Source organism: Ciconia boyciana, chromosome 5 (genome assembly GCF_034638445.1).
Source record: "Ciconia boyciana chromosome 5, ASM3463844v1, whole genome shotgun sequence".
In the NCBI taxonomy this organism is placed as follows: Eukaryota; Metazoa; Chordata; class Aves; order Ciconiiformes; family Ciconiidae; genus Ciconia; species Ciconia boyciana.
The window spans coordinates 64,702,628-64,726,862 of NC_132938.1; the positions used below are offsets into that span (position 1 = coordinate 64,702,628).

Sequence of the window (24,235 nt, forward strand, 5' to 3'; positions counted from 1 at the left end):
TCCTTAGCAGAGACAGAAAAGTTGGTGCTTTGGTACCTTGCAATAGATGATTTAGGCATTCCCACTGAGGTGTCAAGCCCAAAATTACTTTGGAAATGGGATTTTTGATTTAGAACCCTTTTACGAGCTTTTGATATTTTTTTTTCCTCGTTTTCCCCTGCTTCATAAGGATGATACCAGTGTTAATATTTTTTTTTTTTTAAATAACGTGCTGCTGCATTAAGACATGTTACAGATTGGCCACCATGCTTTATATAGTGGAATGCTTGCATTTTATTATGGGATGCAACATATGCAGAAGATAGGAAGTTAAACATCAATGGAACATCCAGAGGTACTAAGAACTCTGCATAGTAACCAGAATTTTCAAAGAGGCTAATGATATATTGGACAATATTGTCTCTCTCTTCCCCCCTAACAGGAGTACTATGACAAGGGAGATTATGTTATTCAGGAAGGAGAAGAAGGAAATGCCTTCTTTATAATAGCAAAAGGAAAGGTAAGATATAATAAACCTAACTTATAAAGTAACATACACAAACACCTGTATTTCAAAAGCTACCTTGAGGGGTGTGGTCTTCAGAAAAATCTATGCAGAGAGTTTTTGAGGATGCTGTTAAGTTCACAGTACTGTGATAAAAGCCTGGAGCAGCATTTCAGAGATTCAGGGAACCTAATTTTTTTCATTCACAATGAACCTGTGTTATACTGTTCTAATTATAATGTAATTAAAGTATGTCCTGAAGTCTCTTGACACTGTAGCAGAGATGTAAAGTCACTTTTTTGTAAATGAGATTTGATCCTATGTCTTCTCCTAGATGTTTCAATATCTGATGGGCAAAACATAGACTTGTGAAATATCTAAGCAATAATGGAGTCCTAGGTTTAATAGAGAATGGCCTTCTAGGTGACTCAGGGTCTATTCCTTTCATTTGTTAGTCCCAGAGGAGTAAGGCAGCAGCCTTTATCCATCAGCTGTTACACTGGAGGCTGACACAGGACTCTAAAGACTTAAATCAGGAGAATTTTCATCAATAAACTTCCAGTAGGGGTTTCAAGTTTCCAAAATGTGTCTGTGTCTGGAGGTATCCTGGTTTGTTTTTTGCTAATGGGTATGGGCATCAGCAGAATGTGTGCTACTGTGGAAGCAGAGTCTCATGAAGGAGGAGATGTTAGTTAATGTTTCTGGAGGCTATCTGTTTAGCTGAGAAGATAAAAAGCTCATATGATGCCTGCCCACTGTGGGAACTGAAGTATTTTTCATTTTTTCATTAAAATGCGATTTATTTTGCTCTGTTTTAAAAGGTATGAGGAGAAAATGTTGGGGAGTGGGCAATAGTGAATATAGTCATTTTTCGATCTCTTCGCAAAAATCAGAGAGGTATCAGGGAATGTTTGATGGTTTTAATTTTTAAGAGGAGGGAGTATTTATATATATTTGTAACTCTTTCTGCAGCATTACTGAGTTTAAGACATTTATGAAATACACAGAAAAGAAGGGGAAACCATGCAATACTTTGAAACTTACCTTGCTAAATTTTTGTTCCTGTACTTTCCAGGTGATAGTTACCCAGAGTACTGCAGATCACTCGCAGCCTCAGCTGATTAAAAATCTACACAAAGGAGATTACTTCGGAGAAAAGGCTCTCATTAGGTTAGTTCACATTGTTTGATTCATGATGTATAGTATTTCAATTGACCTATCACTATGTGTCAGATTATACAACTCACGGCTGTTTTGAATATAATCTTTGTTTTGATTGTAAAGTCAGCAGATAAAAGCAATGGCTGAATTTGTCTTAATGTTTTGTTTTTTGCAGAGAGAACTTGAAAGTATACGTTGTCATCTACCTTTGGTTTTCCCTGAAAAAGTCAAATGCTGGCCCTCTCTGCATTGTTGCTTATTGTTTATATTTCAGTAAAAGCTGTGATGAAAACTTGTGCCAGACTCTATATGACTCCTAGCATGGATAAGTTCCATCATGACTGGACTGAGCTGTTGTTTCTGTGCCGGTGGCCATGATAGTAAGAAACAGAGAAAAGGAGTACAGAGAAGATATGACCTATGAGCCAAATAGCTCATATAGCATATATGTGCATGACTGAATAGGGATCGTTTGGTATCTGGAATGTTTTGTATCTGAGGATCATTTCAGAAATGAGTAGTAAATCCTGATGTAATGCTAATTACATCTCATCCTAATTTCTTGGAAGGTTGCTAAAGGAAGTCATGATCCAAACCCTATTGAAACTGGAAAAAATACTGTGCTAGACAATAATAATGGCTAGTAAAATGCATTAATTGTGTATGTGGTTCAGCAATATTAATCCAGATGCAGGCTGCAGAGGCCTTCAAGGAGTTTCACCTATAGCAGCTGTGACCCTCCATGAGTACAGTGTGAGGTACTTTGAGGATTTTTATATGCTTCTGAATTCTTGTAATCTGTTTCAATTCTTAGTGATAATGTCAGATCAGCAAATGTTATTGCAGATTAATACAATGTGGAGTGCCTCATTATAGATAGAGAGTAAGTATTATGCTACAGTTTAATGAAAGACTTGCATCCTCTTTCAGTACGTTAATAATAAGACATGGCTTCACTGTAGGCACAATCACAATGTTTTCTTAAGTGAATACTAAGTGAGTGGTTATGCTTTTGGAATACTGAGCTGTGGCTATGCTTTAGACAAAGACAATGAAGAAAAGCTGACAGAAGGTGCAGGAGCACAGAAGCTTAAGAGTAGTTCAGAGTTACTCTTTTCTTTCTCTCCTTGTGGTGGTGATGTTTCACATTTGTTAAGTGCTATTCATTGGCTCAGGGAACAACAAAAACCCCTGCGTGTCCCTGGTTTTTGTGTGTCCTTTTGTTGAGGGGGACATGCAGCCAAATTCCTGGTTTTGTCAGGTAGAGGCCAATTTTACACTTCCTAAAGTGGAAAAGAATAGAACAGATGGAAGATATAGAAAGGAAGCTCCTAGTGGGAAGTGAAACAGCAAACCTGCGTTTCTCAGGGCTAGCTGTAAGGATGCTTACTTGGACTGTGGACAGCCACCATCCTTTTCCTTGCTGAATCCCAAAAGGGCTCCTGCTGAGGGCTAAGATTCTGCCCCAACCCAGGAAATGGCATCTTGGGCTGTGAATGCATTTTCCTCTCCTCTTCTTTAGCTTGTTTAAATAGGTTGCAGAGAAGCATGCCAAAGCTGGTGCATTCTAGGGGAAGGGGATACCAACAGGACTGCAGTAGGTAAACCAAGGGTTGGCATGGCATCGCCAGAGGGTGGCAATGCTAGCAGGAACATTTACACTGCTCTTGGGAGCATGGAGGGCTCAGGAGCATATCTGAAATGCTTGTATACCAATGCACGCAGTATGAGAAAAAAACAGGATGAACTGGAAGCATTGGTCAGCTCCCAGAGCTACAATATCATTGGTATTAGTGAGACTTGGTGGAATGAGTCCCACGACTGGAGTGCTGGGATGGAGGGCTACAGGCTGTTCAGGAGGAACAGGCAGGGCAGGCGAGGTGGAGGTGTCGCACTGTACGTAAAGGAGAGGTTTGATTGTACAGCCCTTACCGTTAGTGATGATGTGGTTGAGAGCCTCTGGGTGAGGATTAGGGGGATGGAAAACAAAGGAGATGTTGTAGTGAGTATCTAGTACCAATCACCCAGCCAGGATGTCAGCACCGATGAGTTATTCTACAGGCAATTGGGAGAAATATCTGGATTGGTAGCCCTTGTCCTTATGGAAGATTTCAACTCCCCAGACATAACTGGGAATATCATACTGCTGTGATGAGCAGGCCTTGGAAATTCTTGAAGTTTGTAGGAGATGACTTCTTGTCATAGGTACTCAGTGAGCCAACAAGGAAAGATGCCCTCCTAGACTTGGTATTTGTGAATAGAGAAGGACTCATGGGGGATGTGATGGTAGATGGCCGTCTTGGCCACAGTAATCATGAAATGGTTGAGTTTAAAATTTTTGATGTAATGAGAAGAAAGGACAGCAGAGTTGCTACCCTGGATTTGAAGAAAGCAAACTTTAAGCTATTCAGGGAGCTATTTAGCAGGGTACCCTGGGAATCTGCTTTTGAGGGCTTAGGAGTCCATGATTGCTGGTCAGTCTTTAAAAACCACCTTTTAGAAGCACAGGAGCAGGCAATCTCACTGTGTCACAAGTCGAGCAAGCAGGGCAGAAGACCATCTTGGCTGAACAGGGAACTCCTTGTGGAGCTCAAGAGGAAAAAGAAATTGTATGATCTCTGGAAGCGAGGTCAGGTTTTGCAGGAAGATTACAGAGCTGTGGTTCATATATGCAGGGAGGAAACACGAAAGACCAAAGCTCAGTTAGAGTTGAAACTGGCTAGTGTTGTTTCAGATAACAAGAATGGCTTTTTTAAGTATGTTAATAGCAAGAGGTCTAAAGAAAACATTGGACCAATACTTGTTGAAGATGGTCATCTGACTAATAGGGATGAAGAAAAAGTAGAAGCATTCCATGCTTTTTTTGTCTCAGTCTTTAATAATACTGATAGACCTTGGGCTGCCTGGTCCCCTGAGTCGGAGGGCCATGAGTGTGGGAACAGTGACTTTCCATTTGTGGGCACTGAAATTGTGGGACCAGCTGTATCAGCTGAATGTTCACAAGTCCTTGGAGCCTGATGGGATTCATCCCAGAGTACTGAAGGAGGTAGTGGATGTTACAGCAGGACCCCGCTCAATCATCTGCCAAAGGTCTTGGGAGTCTGGGGAGGTCCCTGCTAGCCAGTATTACTCTAATCTACAAGAAGGGCATGAGGGAAGACACAGGGAACTACAGGCCTGTTACTCTAACCTCAGTTCCTGAAAAATTCTGGAGAAGATCCTACTGGGTACTATTGAAAGGCATTTAAAGAACAGTGCACTCATGAGGCACAGTCAACATGGGTTCACAAAGGGAAAGTCCTGTTTAACTATTCTGATATCCTTCTATGATAAGTTCACCCGCCTAGTGGATGAAGGGAAGGTGGTGGATGTAGTTTTTCTGGATTCTAGTAAGGCTTTTGATACTGTCCCTCACAGCATCATTCTGGACAAGTTGTCCAACTGTGGGATGAGCGGGTTCATGGTGCGCTGGGTGAAGAACTGGCTGAAGGGCAGGGTTGTAGTGAATGGGTCTACATCTGGCTGGTGACCGGTCACCAGCACTGTTCCTCAGGGTTCAATTCTAGGGCCAGTTCTGCTCAATATATTTATCAACAATCTGGATGCAGGGCTTGAATGCACCATTAGCAAGTTAGCTGATGATACCAAACTGGGAAGTGCTGTTGACTCTTTTGAGGGACAAGATGCCTTGCAGAGGGGTCTGGGTAGATTGGAGCATTGGGTAATCATTAATGGGATGAAATTTAACAAGTCAAAATGCTGGATTCTTTACCTGGGATGGAGTAATGCTGGGCACAAGTATAAATTGGGAGAAGAGTGGCTGGAGAACAGCCCTGGAGAAAGGGATCTGGGTGTGTTGGTTGACAGCAGGCTCAATATGAGTCAGCAGTGTGCCCTGGCAGCCAAGAGAGCAAACCGCATCCTGGGGTGCATCAAACACAGTATAACCAGTCGGTCAAAAGAGGTGATTATCCTGCTGTATTCAGCATTGGTGTGGCCTTGCCTTGAGTACCCCATAATTTAAGAAGGATGTTGAAGTACCTGAATGCGTCCAGAGGAGGGCAACAAAGCTGGTGGAAGGGTTGGAAGATATGTCTGATGAGGAGCAGCTAAGGACTTTGGGTTTGTCTAGTTTGGAGAGAAGGAGGCTGAGGGGTGATCTCATTGCTCTCTACAGCTTCCTGAGGAGGAGATATGGAGAGGGAGGTGCAGATCTCTTCTCCCTGGTATCCAGTGATAGGACACATGGGAATGGTTCAAAGCTGCGCCAGGTGAGGTTTAGACTGGACATTAGGAAGCATTTCTTTACTGAGACGGTGGTCAGACACTGGAACAGGCTTTATAGAGAGGTGGTCGATACCCCAAGCCTGTCAGTGTTTAAGAGGCATTTGGACAATGCCCTTAATAACATACTTCAACTTGGTCAGCCCTGAAGTGGTCAGGCAGTTAGACTAGATGATTGTTGTAGGTCCTTTCCAACTGAAATAGTCTATTCTAAGTCTGTTCTTCTCACAGTGCTGTTACTCACCTGTGAAGTAGGAGAGGTGATTTAAATCGCTTTGGCACTGTGTACCAAGGGCTCCATCCATTGGGATGGAAGGACTGATAGCCTGGACTCATGCCAAGCTGGTTCCTGTGGTAGGGATGGTGGAGCCACACTTAATAACCATTGTGTGTGGGAGGCAAAGTACACCCAGCCTTCTCCAAATTATTTAAACATAACATGAAATGACCTGAGGAGATCAGGCACTCTGTCCCCCTACCCTCTGGCAAACCAAGTTTGGTACCTCAGCTGGTTACTGCCTCTTCAAAGCTCTTAAAATTTCTACTGTCAAAGTAATAGTGTAAAGCTCAGTTTGGGTCATGACTTAGAGGCAATGTAAAGCCTTGATGCAGCAGCACAGATACTGGTTTCTTTCTCTTTCCACTGTATGTTCAGTAGTTTATACTGTTTCATTCATGGTTTTAGGACATTTAATCCAACTGTTGGAATTCATGAGGAGCTCCAAATTTACCTTAAAGATTATGTGGCTAATCTGGCCCAGAGTGATGAAAAGCGACATGCGAAGTAAGTCAGATCATTTCAGGCACATCTTTAGTAGGTAATCATAAAAAAGAGTGATAGATATGTAAGTAAAGTCATAGATGGTAGTTGACGGAGATGGGCGCCTAGGAATGATAGCAATCACTGTAATAAAACTGTCTGGATATGCTTATGGAGTCCAAGAAATTTTCTGAAAGAAAAATTACATAGAATCTCAGTATATTGACTTCCAACCAAGAATTCACTCTACCCAAGAAAACTGAGCACAGAAAAGAAGTGAGAGTGTGCTCAAATAATTTTTTGCATTCTGATGGTGAATTTTGTGACTGGTAAAACCCCTAAAGGTCAACTTTAACTCCCAATTGGGTTAATGAAACTGTATTAGTGTACAAAAGACTAATTGCCATTTCAAATAGAAATAAGCAGACATAAAAGAAACAGTTAATTTTTAATGTTTCAGTGTAGCACTGGTGCTATTAAAAAGTTTGCTTTTTAGTTTATCTGCCTCTGATTTCAACCTGAGCACTATTAGAAGATTAGCAGAGTATGTTTTTCTTCTGTTTAGAAATATAGCTGCATTTTAATTTCTGATCATTATACTGGAACTGCCACACAGTCCTTCAGAAACTGGTTCTCCAACTTGGAGTGCCCAAAGTTTTGCAGCTGACTGCATAATTAGGAACCTCACCATGGATCAGCTCTTGATAAAAATACTGTTGATTGTGCTCAGTGAAATTCAGTAGCATTTTGCTTCTAATTTACTTCCATAGGATGTCCAGAAAGAAAGTGCTTCTGCATAAAATAAAATTAAGATTCCATTAGGAAATAAAAGGCTTTTCTTTTATTTTTTTTTATAGGAGTATTCGAGTACTGCGATACAGGTTGCTGGCAAGGAAAGCACTAACCTATGTTAATTTTCTTAATGCAGAGGAAGATCCTTCTGTGGACAGTTGACCAAAGAGGTGTCTTTGGAGATGATAGAGCTAAAGGAGAAAGTAGCCCATTTCCCTCCTTCCCCATTCCAGAACTTAGAATTTGTCACAACTCTGGGTGTTGGTGGGTTCGGAAGGGTTGAGCTTGTAAGAGTTTGTTTTAAACATATTCAAGTAGTTCTCTGTCTTAGGTGATTGATTTAACTGCTGAAAAATGTGAAGGATTTTAATATTCTGCACGCTTGTACCTCTCAGGCAGAGGTAATTCTATAGAAAGCAACACAGAGTTAAAAAATATTTTCAGGACTTTGATGTTCAAAGAAACAAATCCATTCTTGTGTGCCTTCATCTCCTGCTGTTAAAAGTATCTTCCTGGTCACTAGACATATATTCATCAGTTTGTGCATGTGGAGTTTACGGATGTTCCTACCTGCATTGTGTTCCCTGAATTGCAGGCCTTTTCCCAAGATTCTGCCTGGACCTGAAGTAATGTCCAGCATCACATAGTCTGTGTTGTTCGAATTGCTTCGGTATGCCCCACAGCAACTACAACCAGTCTGATCTAGCTCTGAGCTGTTATGACTTTGAAATTTCCAACACTTTGTAATGGCTCTTTTGAGTCATATTCAGTAGCATGAACAGCTGTGTTTCTGGGATGCGAAGAGCCTCATTGGACTAAAGTCTTAAATTCCACTCTCCTCTGGCTGAGTAGCAAACATCTGACAAAAATGTGAATGCTTCTTGTGCAGGCTGTTGAAGGTGATGCTAAATTAAAGGAGACTATGTGATTTCAGTGAAGTCAATAATTCTTTATAGTAGTTAGACCATCAGTTGTTTTATTCCGATTCATGCTTCACAAAACAAATTTCCACACTGGTTGACTTGCCAGCTTGGAAATTCTACAGCATCACCTGAATAACAAGCTAAAAATTGAATTCTCAGCCAGCTGTAGAACATCGATAGCTGCTTCCTGGGTTTCCTGGAAGCCCTGTTTTAACTTCCATCTTTTTATTGTGTATTGGATAATATTTCAGTTAATGCAAAACCATTTGTAAACATTCTTCATAAACTGCCTCTGCTTTTTGTTCTTTTGTATCATGCTAGTGTTTAGAAATCTTAAATTGATATTAGGACCTGTTGTGGTATAAACTCATTGTAAAATATAGTACCTATCCAAACTGCTGCTATTTTGTATACTTAAAATGAACACAGGGAACATTTCACTTTACAAGTGGGGTCTGGGACACTAAAAAGATCTGATGCTTGACTTACTTAAAATCATACAGAACAGTTCTGCAGAAAATCTGGAATTTATCCCTCATTACAGTAATCCATTTCAGTCCTGTGCTATGTTGAAAAAGATGGATACCTATTGAGTACCTATTAAGAACAGATTGGTAAAACATCCTTTCTTTGCCTCACATGTACTCATCATTTTTATTCACAGGTTAAAGTGAAAAATGAGAACATGGCTTTTGCTATGAAGTGTATAAAGAAGAAACACATAGTGGACGCGAAACAACAAGAGCATATCTATTCTGAGAAGAAAATCCTCAAGCAGATATGTTCTCCATTCATTGTAAAGTAAGTTGATCACAAGGTTTCCTTGAAAGTTGACCCCCCAGTTGATCCACTGGACAGCATTATTAAGAATGAGGTTTGGCATATATGAGTTCTGGAGAAAAGACATTGCAAGTCTCGCATTTTATTTTGCTTTTCCTAAATTGCTGCTGTTTGTCTCCACAGACTTCCTCACACATTCAAAGATAATAAGTATGTATACATGCTACTGGAGGCTTCCTTTGGAGGCGAATTGTGGAGCTTGCTGAGACAGGTAACAGCAAATGAAGTGGAACCTTGTGCTTTAAAATCACCAGTCAGCTCCATATGTCTGCTGAATAGGTTCTCTATTCAAGGGCTGTGCAATGAAAAGATGTTCGGTTCAGTTTTCAACCACATGAGTGATGTACTGAATGTCAGTGCAAAAAAGCTGTTAATATTCTGGATGTTATGTTATCTGGTTAATGAGCAAGACGTTTTTAGAAGTTAATTGTCTGCAAGGATAGTGATTATTTGTGTTCCAGAGGCAGCTTTGATGAAGCCACTACCAAGTTCTGTGTTGGGTGTGCGACAGAGGCTTTTGACTATCTACATCACATAGGAATAATCTACAGAGACCTGAAGCCAGAAAATTTAATTTTGGATGCTGAAGGATATATAAAACTGATAAGATGTAATCCTTTTGTAATGTTATCCTTTTGTGCCTGTATCCTCTTTCCTTGCAGTGGGGATATAAACAGACAGCATGTAATTATAGTACCAGGATCCCAGAGTTTAATAACTCTTACGCTTCATTAGCAAAGAGGGCAGGCTACTCGTTGCACAGTGAGAAACAAAGTCATTGCAAAGCCATTGCAAGCCCCAGACAAACTGGGGATTTGCAGCCTCTGAGAGCTCTTGCCACACCATAAATAGCAAAAATAATTTATCCCAGCACCCAATCTTAATGTAAAGGCAGGAACCACATTTCCCAGGTGCAGAATTACCTCCCTGTCCAGCCTCAAGCAATCATAGTTTCTACATTGTCTCTGTAGAGAGGGACACAGTAAAGATCTGCCATGCTTCACTGTGACTGTGAAAAGTGCAAAAAGAATACCCTTCAAAGAGCTTGAAACATCCACTCTGAGGACAGTGAGCAACCCACTGTTTTCCATGGGCTGTAAATCTTGTGTCCTAAGGAAAGCATGGGTTGTTCTATCCAAAAGGAAAATAATTCAGGAAATTACTTGTCAGAATAAATGCATCTGTTCTATAACATTCAGTAATCCAGTGGAATTACTTCTTTCTCCTTCACAACACCATTGTGTAATTGTTCTAGCTGTAAACTGGCAACTCTCAGATCTTTGCAGGAGGCAAGGAAGCAATTAAGACCTTAAGGCTTCCCAGTGCAAAACACCTCTGCATTATGCAGCATATGTTGATTTTGATCAGGTTGATTTTGGATTTGCAAAGAAGATTGGATCAGGGCAGAAAACCTGGACATTTTGTGGAACCCCTGAGTATGTTGCCCCTGAAGTCATTCTGAGTAAAGGCCATGACTTCAGTGTGGATTTTTGGTCCCTTGGGATTCTTGCAAATGAACTCCTTACTGGCAGGTAAGTGTCTCCTACTCCAAGTTCTTACCTTGTTTGTTTGTTTTTAGAAATGTTTTCAAGGTTATTTTTAAAATAAACAGTTTGGGTTTTTTCCCATCAGTAAGCAGGAATGACTTGCAAAATGATACTTCTTTTTGCCTCTCATGCATGTCTTATCTTCCATCATTTCAGAAACGCCACGGACAAAGTGTGGGACACATTCTCAATTCTGGTTTATCCATCCAAGAAAAGGGCCAGACACCAGTTATAAGTGGCTGGTGTAGAGCTCCTTTAACTGATGATGAGGTTTCCTGTGAGGCACAGCTGACAACAGACTGTTCTTTCCCCCTTAGTGGGTGACGGGGTACAGTGGGGTGGGTGAACTGTAAGCAGGCTCGTTCTTTGCCTCCATGCACGCTTCCGTGACAACTCTTTGTGAATGCTCAATGGTAGTACAACATGGAAGCTTCTCTGAGTTAGGCTGGAGGCAGAGCTAGCTTAGAGGGACACATATGATCATGCATTTTCCCTGGTACCTACAGGCAGCTTCTCAGCTTCAAACTTTTCTAATATCTTAAACAGACTAAAAGGTTGTAAAACTAGGAAGGTGGAAGGTTTTTCCATATTCTCAAATATTTGCTTTGATGAGAAATGGACACATCTGCTCTTGCCAGCCATTCCATTATCAGTGTTGCTTTCTTTTTCTAGTCCACCATTCTCTGGGGCTGATCAAATGATGACATATAATTTGATTCTCAAAGGCATTGAAAAGCTGGATTTTCCTAAAATAATAACAAGGCGGCCTGAGGATTTGATCTGCAGACTTTGCAGATAGGAGGGGCAGTTTGTGGCAGAGCCTGGGTATAGATAGATTGAACTGTTTAAGATCCAGACTAGAGTGTTGAATTCCTGTCGACTTCATTTTAAATGGTTTTGCCTAGGATGCTTTACTCTGATTACATTCAGTACACATGCATGCCTCTGAGTGTGTGTCACACCTCTTAGTCTGCAGAGGTATAATCTACAAATACAGGCTTGAGCTTTCTCTAGCTGTGAATTTTTTCTGAAACACATCTTAGGAAAAACTTATTAAGTGTGGGCTGAGGAAAGAGCTAAAGAATTTAATTTTATTTTCAAGTGCAGTGTTTTAAAAAAAAGCTTTCAAAATTACTTAGGCATATGGCTCCTACAGAAAGTGTAGGGCACTTAACGACTGACTTAAGCCCACTTGAAAATGTGTGAAAAGGTGGTATTTCAGAAGGGTCAGCATAACTCAGAAGCATTAGTGCACAGTGGCATGCACAACCTGTGGCTGGTGACACTGCTGACTGAACTCCCAGCTCCAGTGGGATTTCATCCATGGCACTAGGAACAGTATACACCATGTTTGTGCAGCAGGATTGAAAGGATCTTTGTAGCTGCAAATTTTGGTCTGCCTCCTTTTGTAACTCATGACCAGACCTGATGGCCAAGAAAAAAAAGGTGTGCAACAAAAATTCAATCAGTTGATTTCCCTCTGCTGCTTCTCACAGCAGAATGACACTGTTTTGGCTTCCTGGAAGATTTCTCCACCCTCAAAAGAAAGTAGCAGCGAGCAACACCTCATTATGTCTCCTTATGAGACAACATGTTTTATGCAAGCTCCATCCCTGTGTTAACTGTTAAATGTAAGCAGTTAGGACCTATAAATGCTTTTTTAAAAAAATAAGAATATTTTAAAAATTCTTCTCCTTATTCTTTTTCTCTTTTTTTAAGACAAAACCCTACAGAAAGATTAGGCAATCTGAGGAATGGAATTAATGACATCAAGAAGCACAAGTAAGTGAAAGAGACTGCCATGAAGAAAATTTGGTTTTTAATTTGAAAATATTTTTAATATTTTAGAGCCCAGTCCAGTAAACCCATAAAGCTCCAGGCACGTCCAGGCAGATTGCGTAAGAGAGATTTCTGTTGCTACGAGTATATTTGTGACTACAGCAAGCAACAATATAAACATAAATCCTCAGCATGATTATCTAGAAACGTCTTGTTGTTTACTGGTTTTGTCGCAGGTTGCTGATGTAGAAGTTTAATTCAGTTCTCAGAGAAATCGATGCCAGTTCAGCATCTGCCTTTCAGATGTCCTGACCCTTAAACAGTTGCTTTTTAAGAATGGTAGTTAAGAGCTCTGGAGCAATATTAGGTTTGTGTCCTCTCTCTTCTAATGAAGAAAGTCCTCTATGGATTAAACATTTCCTGCTTTTTCTTTGTATCTGAGTTTTTTCTAAGACCTGCAGTTTGTGCTTGGGAAAAGAAGTGCTTTGACTTTTCTGCTTGTCTCCTTCTCATGCTGTTAAAAGAGGGTGGAATTACAAGGGGACACATATGTCTTTGCATGGCTGTGCTTATGCGTATATTAACGTGCCTGTCACTTTGGCACTTCTATACAGAGGAGATGCAATGTCCCTGCTACCACTCCCTTGTATGGCAATGACAGTGCTCAAGTTTCCTCCTTCTATACAATTGGGTTGTAACATGCACAGAAGTTGTCATGAAAAAATGTCTTATAGCCCTTGCTCACATGTTTTTCAGCTGTTAATAGTATAATGACAGAAAACAATCTGTCTTTCTCTCTTGGTCTCTCCCTGTCTGTCTCTCATTTATTTTTAATCAGGTGGTTGAGTGGTTTTAACTGGGATGGTCTGAAAGTGAGGAAATTAACATCGCCTTTAAAAATAGAGGTATTGGCTTTGGCTTTCAATATCATAATGCTTTACTAATATAAAGGTGCTTGGCTACGAAGAAACAACTGATGGCGAGAGTGAAATTTCCCAAAGATGCATTTGAATTATTATAGCTCACCATTTTTAGTGAAAGTCGAATGAAAGAAAGAGAGACTGCAAGCAACACGTAAGTTAAATTCAGTTAAATAATGGAAATATTATTCTGCCTGTGTACTTTGCATTAGATTTTCACCATTATTAGAATAAATGGTGTTTGGTCAGAGACGAATACTGAAAAAACATATTTTCCTCGGTAATGGGCACATTATTAAGATGTTCACATTACTGTCCAGAGTACAAATTCCTGTATTTTCTTACTATTGACTTACAGCACATCCTTGAATAAGCTTCCTGTTTTAAGTGGCCCATTTCTCTTTGCCCTAAAATGAAAAAAGATTGAGGGTAAAGAATCTGAAACTCACTTTGAACTCAGTTTGAAACAAAAAATAATTCTGATATCTGCTTTGAGTAGCTACCCCATGAGTGTAGATTTGGTCTTAAACAAATTTGAATCAAAATTGTACACAGTGTGGCCCAGTTTTCTTCCTGACTTTATAGGGCTTTGGGTGAAATCTAGGATTTGATAGTATTTGGGGAGTGTTTTTATATAAGGATGCTAATGCCATTGTTCTGTTTTATAATTTAATTACTGCAGGTTTGTCTTTTAAAGAACGAGGAATTTCATCCATTGAAAGAAGTCACCCATATCATGCTAGCTTTTCATTCCTCCACTGGTAGCAATAAAAATTATGCATAATCAATGGAGAGTATTTTCAAAAGTTATCTTCTGAAACAACCGTTTGTGTTTTTAATGTCCTAGTTGTCTGGACCGACTGATCACAGCTACTTTGACAGCTATCCACCTGAAGAGGGAGCCCCTCCAGATGAACTTTTGGGCTGGGACAAGGATTTATGATGTTTTTTTCTTCCAGGATATTTACAGAGACTCATAGGCATCAGTTCTAAACCTGCTCTCTTGCTTCTTGTTTAAAAATCAAATTACACAAGGTTTGTGACAAACACAATGTTCCTTGAAGGACAGAAGACAGTACAGCAACCAGAACTTGTTTGGATAATGTGCCAAAATCTGTGTGCATGCAGAATCTTTATAACATGGGCATGCATTCAGTCAGCAGATGTAACCTGAAGGTTTTTTGATACACAATGTCTCTATGAGCATTTTCAGACACTATGGATCAGATGTATGGTTTTGCCATTGGAAATATCACTGGCTAATATTTTGATATTAACAAGGTTACCATATGTGTTTATTTTGAATGGAGAGGATGAGTATTGGAAGCCAATAACTCTGTGGCATTTGTCAACAGCTGAAACTATAGGCATTTATTTTTTATTTTATCTTAAGTCTGCTTTGTGTTTCACTTTTTCCCATAATGGCCAGTATTGCGTTGATCCAGAAGCGTATAGAAAAGAGACTTTTACTGAAAGGTTGATTTGATCTGATGCTGCAGCTAAAAGGGTATCACTGTGAAAGCTGCCTCTCTGCCACTCGAGTTTTGCACCAGGCTGAATATGTGACACAGGGTATAACAGGTCAAATGAAAATCCAGTAGGAAACAAGGTGTATACATAATAGAAGTTGCCTGGAGAAGCAGGCTGTGGTATGTATTTCCCTTACTGCTTCAAAGAGCTGCATCAATTTCTTAAAATGTTTGCTTTTATGTAGTGTGAAGATAAAATAGATGGACAAAAAGAAATTACCTTGCAGGAAAAAAATATGTAAGTATAGAATAATATTTTTTCTTCAAATATATTTTCAGATTGTTTTCATTCATATTTTGCTGAAATGCTACATCCGTTCACATAAGTGCTAAAACTCCCACCCATTTCAATATTCCAGTTGGTATCACTAGATGTGAGCTATCATTTAAAATCATATTTTATCTTATTAACATATAATTATTCTGTCTTCTACTCATACAGGAGGGGAGAATAAGAGAGCAAAAACTTGATTTTTTTTTTTCTCTTGTAAGGAATTCTATTCACAAATGAGTTTAAATATTCTGTTTTCTTTTTACCGCCTTCCCTTCTCTCTAATGGCTACTAATGAGGTTTAGAAGGGCCAGGAATTCCAATCTCCTCTCAAAAATGATATAAAAATATAATTGTGATTTGTAGCCCAATTTTTCAAGCTCTGTCTTCACCTACTTTGGTACAAGTAAACAAATTGCTAACCAGAACTGTCAAACAACCTGTGCGAGGGAGTCCAGCAAACAGCTAAGATAGATAGTCAGGAGGCTGGAGCACGTGCCCTGTGAGGAAAGGCTGAGGGACCTGGGCTTGTTCAGCCTGGAAGGAGACAAGGCTTTGCGGGGACCTTACAGCAGCCTGCCAGTGCCTACAGGGAGCCAGGCCCTTTATGGAGCTGTGCAGAAAGGAGGTGCCATAAATTGGAACAGGAGAGGTGCTGACCTGACAAAAGGAAAAAAGTGTTTCCTCAGTGAAGCAGGATCCCAGACAGGTTCTGCAATATCTCCTTTGTTGCAGGTTTTCAAGACAGGACCAGAGAGAGCCTCAAGCAACCCGATCTGAATTCAGTGTTGCTTTGAGCAGGAGGTTGGACTAGAGACCTCCTGAGATCCCTTCCAGCGTGAGTGATTCTGTGATTCTAGGAATTAGTTTTATTTGTCAGCCATTTGTATAATCAGAATATAGCACAATGCATGTTCCCATATGAGTTTATATACACCTGGGCTTTGCCACTTAACCTTTAAATTGTTAGAACAGGGGAATTAGTTTGAAATGTTGGTTGGATAATAAATGCAGTTGGATGTTGTGCATTCATGGTTTATATAGAACAATTCTGTTGCACTCCGTTATGAACCACAGCTGCTGTAGACACAGGGATGTTCCGGGATCAATGCATCTGCAGTCCCTGCTAGGATTTGTTTCCGCTCCCACTGAGACAAAGTCGAATCTAAATTTCGATATTGAAGCTGCCACAGCACACTGCATTTCACATGCTGGATGAAAAACCTCCCAGGCAACTTGTAATGTGTGCTCAGGGTTTAGTTACCCACTAGTGATGGCTAGACTTCCTAGCTGCTGATCATGACTTATCCCAACTAGGTGAGGGAGAGACTGCAATAGGGGCAGTTCCATGGTTTGTTCCATAGTTACAATTATTTACTGCTGGGTGGCCATTGCTTTGACAACAAATCAATTTAAATATTTTGTATAACATTCAGTACAAATAAAGGCAGTAGAATATTTTCAATTGAATTTAATGAAGGTTGGATTGAGCCCTTGGAGGAAGACACTACATGTTTAGCTGGTTTTGTTTCCCTGCCTGGTTGTAAACTATTGTGGAAACTTGCAGCCAGCAAAGCCTGTGCAAAACAGTGGTAAGCATACACACTCAGAGAGGATGGAGCAGAGGCTATAAGCTGGGACCGTAGGTGCTTTAGACACTTTGCAACTAACTCTGTTTAGCAATACCAAAGACCATATTTTCTTTTCAGGATTTAGACAAGCACTAGACATTAGGTATGTGTGTTTCTCTGTGTGTCTGTTTGTCTTTCTCTCATAAATATTTTTATTATAGTCAAAATAATATTGCATCAAGTTTTATAAATGCTTTTGAATGTATTTTTCCATTGTATTTATAGGTAGTTTTCTTTTATATATATATATGTGGTTTTTAAGTGAAGAAATGGCCGTATGATGTTTAGTGCAGTTAGCATTAAGTCTGTGCAGCTGTAGGATATGTTTTATTTATAAAACTTGTTTGACTTGCAGTGTGTGCAAATAAAGTTAGCTTACAGTGCAATGGGAAAGACATTCATTTTTTACAATTGCATTCCATACACCAGTCTGGATTCTTAGCCCTGAATTATACTTCTTGTCCGCATGATTCAGAAGAGACTGAGGCAGAAAAGACTACCCTGGAGAGAGAGTCACTGATGTCATTTCTTGCAGCACGTCCCCCACTCAGGCTATGTTTTTCCTAGTGGACATTGGGAAAATGAATGCATAAGAAGCTGCAATAAGTGAGGTCACAGATAGTTTTGTGTTTATGTAGAGTTCCCATGTACATTTGATTCACTTTATTTCTGGCATGTATGCAGTTGACTGAGCTGAAGTTTTCCAGAAACAGAAGCAGAAACTGATACAGTACAGGCTAAACATTACTTGAACTAACCCAAACTGTCTTTAACAGAGAGATGTACTTCAGACTTCAACTCAGCAACAGTGGAGTTATGCTGTTGTATAACAAGAGGTTAAATAAGTGATTCAGGCTCAAATAGTTTCACAGTGCAGGAGATCATGGGAGAACTGAATGGACAGTTATGATGATGATCAGATTATGCTTATTGTTGCATTTTATAATTTAAGGTCAGTGAAAAACAGACCTTGACATTCAGGTTTTGGGCATGCTGTGGATATGCTTAGTAATTGAGTTCTGTCCTTGGTGTTTTTATCTATGTTTTGCCTTTCTGTCTTGTCAGCTTTGCTTTTATTGTGTGGCTCCCTGAGAAACCCTGCTATAGCTATGCTTTTTTCCCTGTACTTCTGCCACAAGAGAACATGCCTCGGGAGGCAGGAGTGATGACAATTCTTCCTGACAGAGGACAGAGATGAGGAACAGTTAGCCTGGTCTGGGTAGATGGAAGTGCCTTTCCCCAACTACCACATCAGAGTGGAGATGCAGGTGAGCACTTCAGAGAGACATGTAGGCAGAAGCAGCAGCAGAGTGAAAAAGAAAATTCCCAGATGTATGATAATTCCATCCAGTTTTTAGTGCAAGTGATGAATTTTCACCATGTCCTCACAGCTGCCCCTTCAGGCTTTGAGAAGGGTGAGGTTGGCCACCCCGATGCCTGAATGCGTCATCTGTTAATAGAAAGGGGAAGAAATAATCTCAGTTCCCCAAATGTTTGAATTCATACATGAAGGGGTGTGGGGTGGATGTTAGAGAGTGTAAGCCTGTAAGATTTTTGCATTGCATGAGAGGGAACAGCTGTCCTGACGTTGAGAGAATCTCTGTGATTTCAGGCAGAATTTAACAGTTCTCACTTGCAATGAAAAGCATCTGAGGTCACTTTCTCCTCCCACTACTCAACAAGCTATCTCTGAACAGACACAGCTTTCCCCTGCTGTGGTCCCCAAGGACCTTGCAGTGTAGTGGCAAGAATAATTTTTGTCTTTATTTGGCAAAGTGGGAGCTGAAGTCCTGAGAGATTTAAGCCCCTTGGTGATTTTTGAAGTCCCTCTAGACAGCTGTGTGTAGCTTTGGGTTTAGACACCTTTGACAATTTGACTTCCTCGAGATTATTCAGAAAGTGTGAGAAAGAAGAGGCAATTAAAGCCAGCCTTCTGAACTGTAGCGTAGCATGCTGCCCTAAATTCATCCTCCCTTCCCATTTTTTACAAGGCAGCACAAGGCTGATGCTCTGTATCTCTTGAGTTCCTTGTGCTTGAATGTTGTAGCACAGTTATTTTGCTTCCTGGCATGGATTTGAGCATTTCTGATTTACTTCTTTACTTCTTGATCTAGAGCTGAACAAGCAGGAGTAAATAAAGAGATACAGACAGGCGCACACACCTGAATATGCCTGTTACAGAAATTTGTTTCCCAGCTTAATTTCTCACCACTGAAGTGGCTGCATGTACACGCTCAGATAAACGGTTCCTATGTGTAAGATCTGTTGAGGTGAAAGGCCAAGGAAAATGGATTTGCACCACATTATGATTAACATATTTTGCATGTGGTGCAATTTTAGGGAGAGAGGGGAGGCAGTGCTAAAGAGGTAGAATGCAGCATCAGTAAAAACAGGTAATTCCTCCCAAAGGTGGAAAGCAAGGAGGAGGTTGTGCAGAGAGCAGACATGAAGATATGAAATTAAACACATCCATAATTGTGCACAGCCACGACCTGTCTTCCTCAAACCTTTATGTTCCTGTGGCTTGGGAACTTGGGTCACCTCCAGGTGAGAGGGTAGGGTGTTACTCTGAGACCCAACACAAATTTAGTCAGTAGGTTGGGCCAGCAGGGAACGACCGAGCAGTCAGAAGCATCTTTTCCCCTCAGGAGTCAGAGTCTCTGCTCTTGTCACCCTCTTGTAATCAGCGGCAAGAGACGAAGGCCTGGTTCTTCTGTACATTGTGTGCAAGGTGATGCTAGACAGGGAGTTACAGGTTCAAAGCAAATTGGCTTGCACACCAGCCACAGAAAAGGTGGGTAATTATTTTCTCACAAATCCATGATCCGTTGTTTGCCACACAAATATTGCCCGGTGGTCTATTTTGGGGAGAGCAGCAAGACAGCAGCAAGATTTACATCAGTGTCCAGGTGCATCTTTTGGCAGAACTCCCAAATGTGAGCTCCTTGTGACTCCTGATATGCTGTGGCTCCTTGCTGATTGGTGGGAGTTGGGACAAAGCTACTGAAATAAGGTGAACTCCTGATGCACAGAAGTCAAGGGTATACTGTGGCTGACCTCCACTAGCCAGTACTTCATCGATGTGTGGCAGCTGAGAAGTGGCAAATGTAATTTTAAAGCTCATCTGATGCGCTTGCAGAACCAACAGCCATTACCCGTAACAAGCCGCAGGCCAGCATCGGCAAAAGTCAGAATGAATATTCCAACTAAATTATGGGGCTAATAGCAGGAGGCACGGCTGCTGAGTAGTCTAGCTAGTCACTAGGGAGGCAAAGTCCATCCCCGGGTAGATTGTTTTCCATGCTGTCTTGCTAAGCAAAAAGCATTCCAGAACAAGAAAGCCGAAACCCACTCTAATGGGACTCAGAAGGTCACCCAGCAACATTGTACAGTTACACTGTTGTAGTGCCTGGCTGCCAAGAGCTTATGTTAGGGGTGTTTCTGATCAGCTTCCCTGACTGAGAGGAAGAGCAACAGCAACATGCCGAACCTTATCTTGAACTGTGTTCTCTGTGGTGCCATCATCCTGCTGGGGACAAAGTAAGAGGGACCCAGATCCTAGTTCCTTCAGCTTGTGCATTGCCCATCAGTCAGGGGGCATTGTACTTGGGCACCAGAAGCAGATATTTTCCTGGGGGAATGACTGCCCTTCTCTGAAACAGCGGTCTCTTTTGCAGTGTGATGATGCCCCAGCCCTCCTGTGCGGAGTTAGAAAGCTGCAAGGTACTTTCTCCTCTGCAGTGTATTCAGAAAGATGTAGTCTGGTGCTATTCTAAGAAAGGAACATGCTGTAATCCTAACAGAAGGCAACGTGGGGAGAAATACGGCCCTCAAGGGCTACTGAGCAGCTCCTACCTTTCTACTGAGGATAAGAGGTGTGCACCTCAAGAGCATCAAAAATACTGTAAAGGAAGTTATTTTGGTGATAGAGTGTTACTCATCACCAGCCAGCTCACCTTGAACAAAGAAATGGGATGTATTGGCACAAAGCTGAGGCTGCCTTGTCAAGCTCTATGAAATCTATTTTGCAACAAACTCTCTACAAATTGAAAATCAGATTTAGTTAGGTTTATTGTTTGAGCTTCTGTGGTTTTTTAACAGTAGCCATTGTCTCACTGAATTTTGTAAACTATGGATTTATTTGTGCAGCTGTTACAAAAGACAACTATTGAAAACCACTGCATCTGTTTTCGTTTGCAGGGCCTGATGTCTACTGAAAATCTGAACCTGCTTCCAGCTTAGCAGGTGGCATCCCCCATGTGTCCTAATGACACTGGGCCCTGGAGTGGACCAATGGATTAAAAGGTGAACCCTACGGTTACAGTCAGCCTGTGTGCATCACTACTTCTGACTGTCCTTAAAGTCATGACAGGAGCCCACACAGCTCCACACCAGAGAGACAGGCTCTTTTTTATTACAAAGACACAGCAGTGAAAAGCTCTTTGTTGTCTGCAACTGTCTGTCTTTTCAGCCAGGAGAAAAGCACAGCTTTTGTCTTACAGTTTTTTAAGTCCATCTGATTTGCACACAGAGTGACTGACTTTTCTCCTGCCCATTTGCCTTAGAGAAGGCTTGCAGATTTGGGCCCAGTCTGTCCAGATGATAGCTTAATGGTTTTCAGGTTCCTTCTGCCTAAAAACTACCAGGATGCTGCTGTTTGCATTTTATTTATAGAGGTACAGCAAAAAAAAAACCCCAAAACCAAAAAACCCCACATTCTCACCATCTCCTGCCTGAATGTTTTTAAAGCTCTCATTACAAAGGATTCTTAATGTTACTGGACCTCAAAGAGGCTAGAATTTGGCCCATACTGGTTTTCACAGGCTGATGGTGGCCTGTGACTAGCTGGTTTCCCTGTGCAGTACTTGGTTTCCCCTGTTGCATGGGCATTTCATACCGCAACAAAGGAAAGAAAGGCATTTTGAAAAGGAAGAGAACATAGTTCTTAAACCAGAAGAACTGGGCCAGGAGCCTAAAATTACTTGCAATTCAATCAATAAAAGAGAGTTTAAAGTAATTTCTGACTGTATAGCTTTACTATAACATCATTAGAGGGACCCTCCAATTAAAGTCGAGTTTTTTAAATGACTCATTTGCAAGACATGTTCCTTTAGCGATGCTATGAGTAAAAGTGCTTTCAAAAGCAAACTGAAAGTCTAGCATTCGAGGCTTTTATCTTTCCAATCTCTTTTATTTATTCCAGGTTTTATCTTTCCTCCAGATCCAGAGCCTCAGAAGTTGCAGATCAGCACACCTCTATGGGAAGCACTGAAGGTAAGTAGGTTTATATCAGCTGGAGGTCTGGTCATTTAGCAGTTTTGCTAACTGGCAGTAGGAAAGAATGGTCATGTGCAGAAACTGATGCACAGACTCGGCCATAGTTTAAGAGTACACTTGCCAGAATTGTCAGTGTTCGTCTGTAATTCATGTATCATCTGACCTTCTTCCTAGCTTTCTTTTTAGAGTTACAAGAAACAGAAAACCACTCACTCTTGTGTTATGCGCAACCAGAAGAGGCTTTGTGTTAGGATTTTTATTGAAGCAGAGCTCACTGCAAGGCCTGGCCTAAGCAAGACAAAGGCTGCTAGTGTCATCCCAGAAACATCCCACAACAATGACACAGCTGTCACAGAAATCATGAGCTGAACATCCTTTGACTCAAATATGTAGAAATAAATTAGAGTGGTTAAGTCAATGAAGGAGAACAGTGCTGGAACGTAACTAGATATACTGCGAATGATGTACATCTTTACTTCACTTGTAATGGATTTGGGGCCTGGGGTTTCTTTCAGCTTTGTGATGGGCATCAAAGGTTACTTTTTTGAGTGACTCAGACTGAACAATTATGTTTTGAGATAATTTAGCAAGATTAATTGAAAACAAATTTGCCTGAATAGAGGATCACATGAACATTCATCAAAATCAAAGGCCAAAACACCCAGCCCAAACAACAAACCAGTAATAATCCAGCCTAGTCATGAAACCTGGTGCTTCTGGCTGAATCTCTCATCCTATCCCCTTGGAGGACTGAGCCATGGAAAGAGAAACTTGCATTTAACAGTTGTTAAGATGCTTCTTTTGATTAATCATGTCTTAGTTTTTACTTGTAGGCTGTCCATTGCAAGACCACAGCTGTCATATGCAACACCACCTCTTTTCTTGGACTAGAAACAGAGACAGTTTCAACAAATCCTACTGGTTCTTGGTCTCATTACACAACACTGTAAAATTTGTCTGGTGGGTTACCTGGGAGATCTCGGAAAGGCCTTTCCCATGTGCTGCAGAAGAGCCAGAAGCCCTCCAGGGGAAAAGTGAGGACAGAAAATTTTCACAGCTGTATTTTGAGAGTTGTGTTTCAGAAAAGAAACAGTTTCTCTCCTGAAAATATACAGTTGAATTGCAAAATATATAGTTAAACTGCAAATGAAATCACTAAAGATTTCCTTCAAGGCCTCTTGCTGTAGATGCAGGAGAAATGGGTGGATTCTTAGGGAAGTTCTGCTCATCGCAGACAAAAACCTGTCTCCTGAAGGGACTGGCAGCAGGGATGGTATAATCCGTTAAAGGAGTAACAGCAACATAATGGATTAATTTCACTGATGCAGCCACATTAAGGACAAGGGGAAGCCTGTGGGAGACTGAAATTTGCAGCCAAGAAGCGCAACAGTCAGAACAGAGGATCTGGAAACAAACCACCTAAAAAGGGAAATACTGTGGATGTACTGTTTCCATCACAGGGCTGGCCAGTCAGTCAGGCACAAGGAAAAAGTCAGAAACCAGAGAAAGCTTTTTCACTCCCTCCACCACTCTGAGGAACATTTGATCTAAGAGTTTTATGGACATGCACTTTTCTGCCATCAAAAGGAGAGAAAGACAAGAGCTAACTGGTTAAATATTTTGCATAAATACTTATGAAAGTCTCAAAAACTGATAACCACTTCCAATTTATTGCTTTGGCACTTGAACTGTGAAAATATTGGAGGAGGAGGAGGAAAGGGATTAGTGAATAGTGTGTTTATAGGACTGCTGCCACCCAAAGTCAAGTGAGAGTATAAATATAATCAGAAAGACCACAGAGATGGGATTTCAACCAAAGACTTAGAACAATAGGTTTAGAACAATAAGTATCTTTAATCAGATATGCTTAAAGAAGTAAATATCACTCTGCTGGGATTGTACCTTCCCCTCTTTCAGTGAGGGCATTGCTTATTTTAGAACAAAGCAACGTATATTTTTCATCAGAGCTCATGATTTGAAGAGGGATAACAGCAGGAGGTCTCAGCCATGACCTGCTGACTTGTGTCCCCACATAGG

At 40.8% G+C, this 24,235-nt stretch overlaps 1 protein-coding gene across 1 annotated transcript in view; it reads left to right on the forward strand.

The window, feature by feature from the left end:
• Positions 1-13,591, forward strand: part of PRKG2 (protein kinase cGMP-dependent 2) — a 30,232-nt gene extending 16,641 nt beyond the window's left edge. Inside the window, 13 exon segments of the mRNA XM_072862011.1 lie at positions 422-499; positions 1,560-1,654; positions 2,460-2,528; positions 6,615-6,713; positions 7,618-7,768; positions 9,069-9,205; positions 9,368-9,455; positions 9,683-9,865; positions 10,613-10,776; positions 11,464-11,598; positions 12,511-12,573; positions 13,409-13,494; positions 13,497-13,591. Of these exon segments, the coding sequence (XP_072718112.1) occupies positions 422-499; positions 1,560-1,654; positions 2,460-2,528; positions 6,615-6,713; positions 7,618-7,768; positions 9,069-9,205; positions 9,368-9,455; positions 9,683-9,865; positions 10,613-10,776; positions 11,464-11,598; positions 12,511-12,573; positions 13,409-13,494; positions 13,497-13,591 (1,443 nt within the window).
• The last annotated feature ends 10,644 nt before the right edge of the window (positions 13,592-24,235 follow it).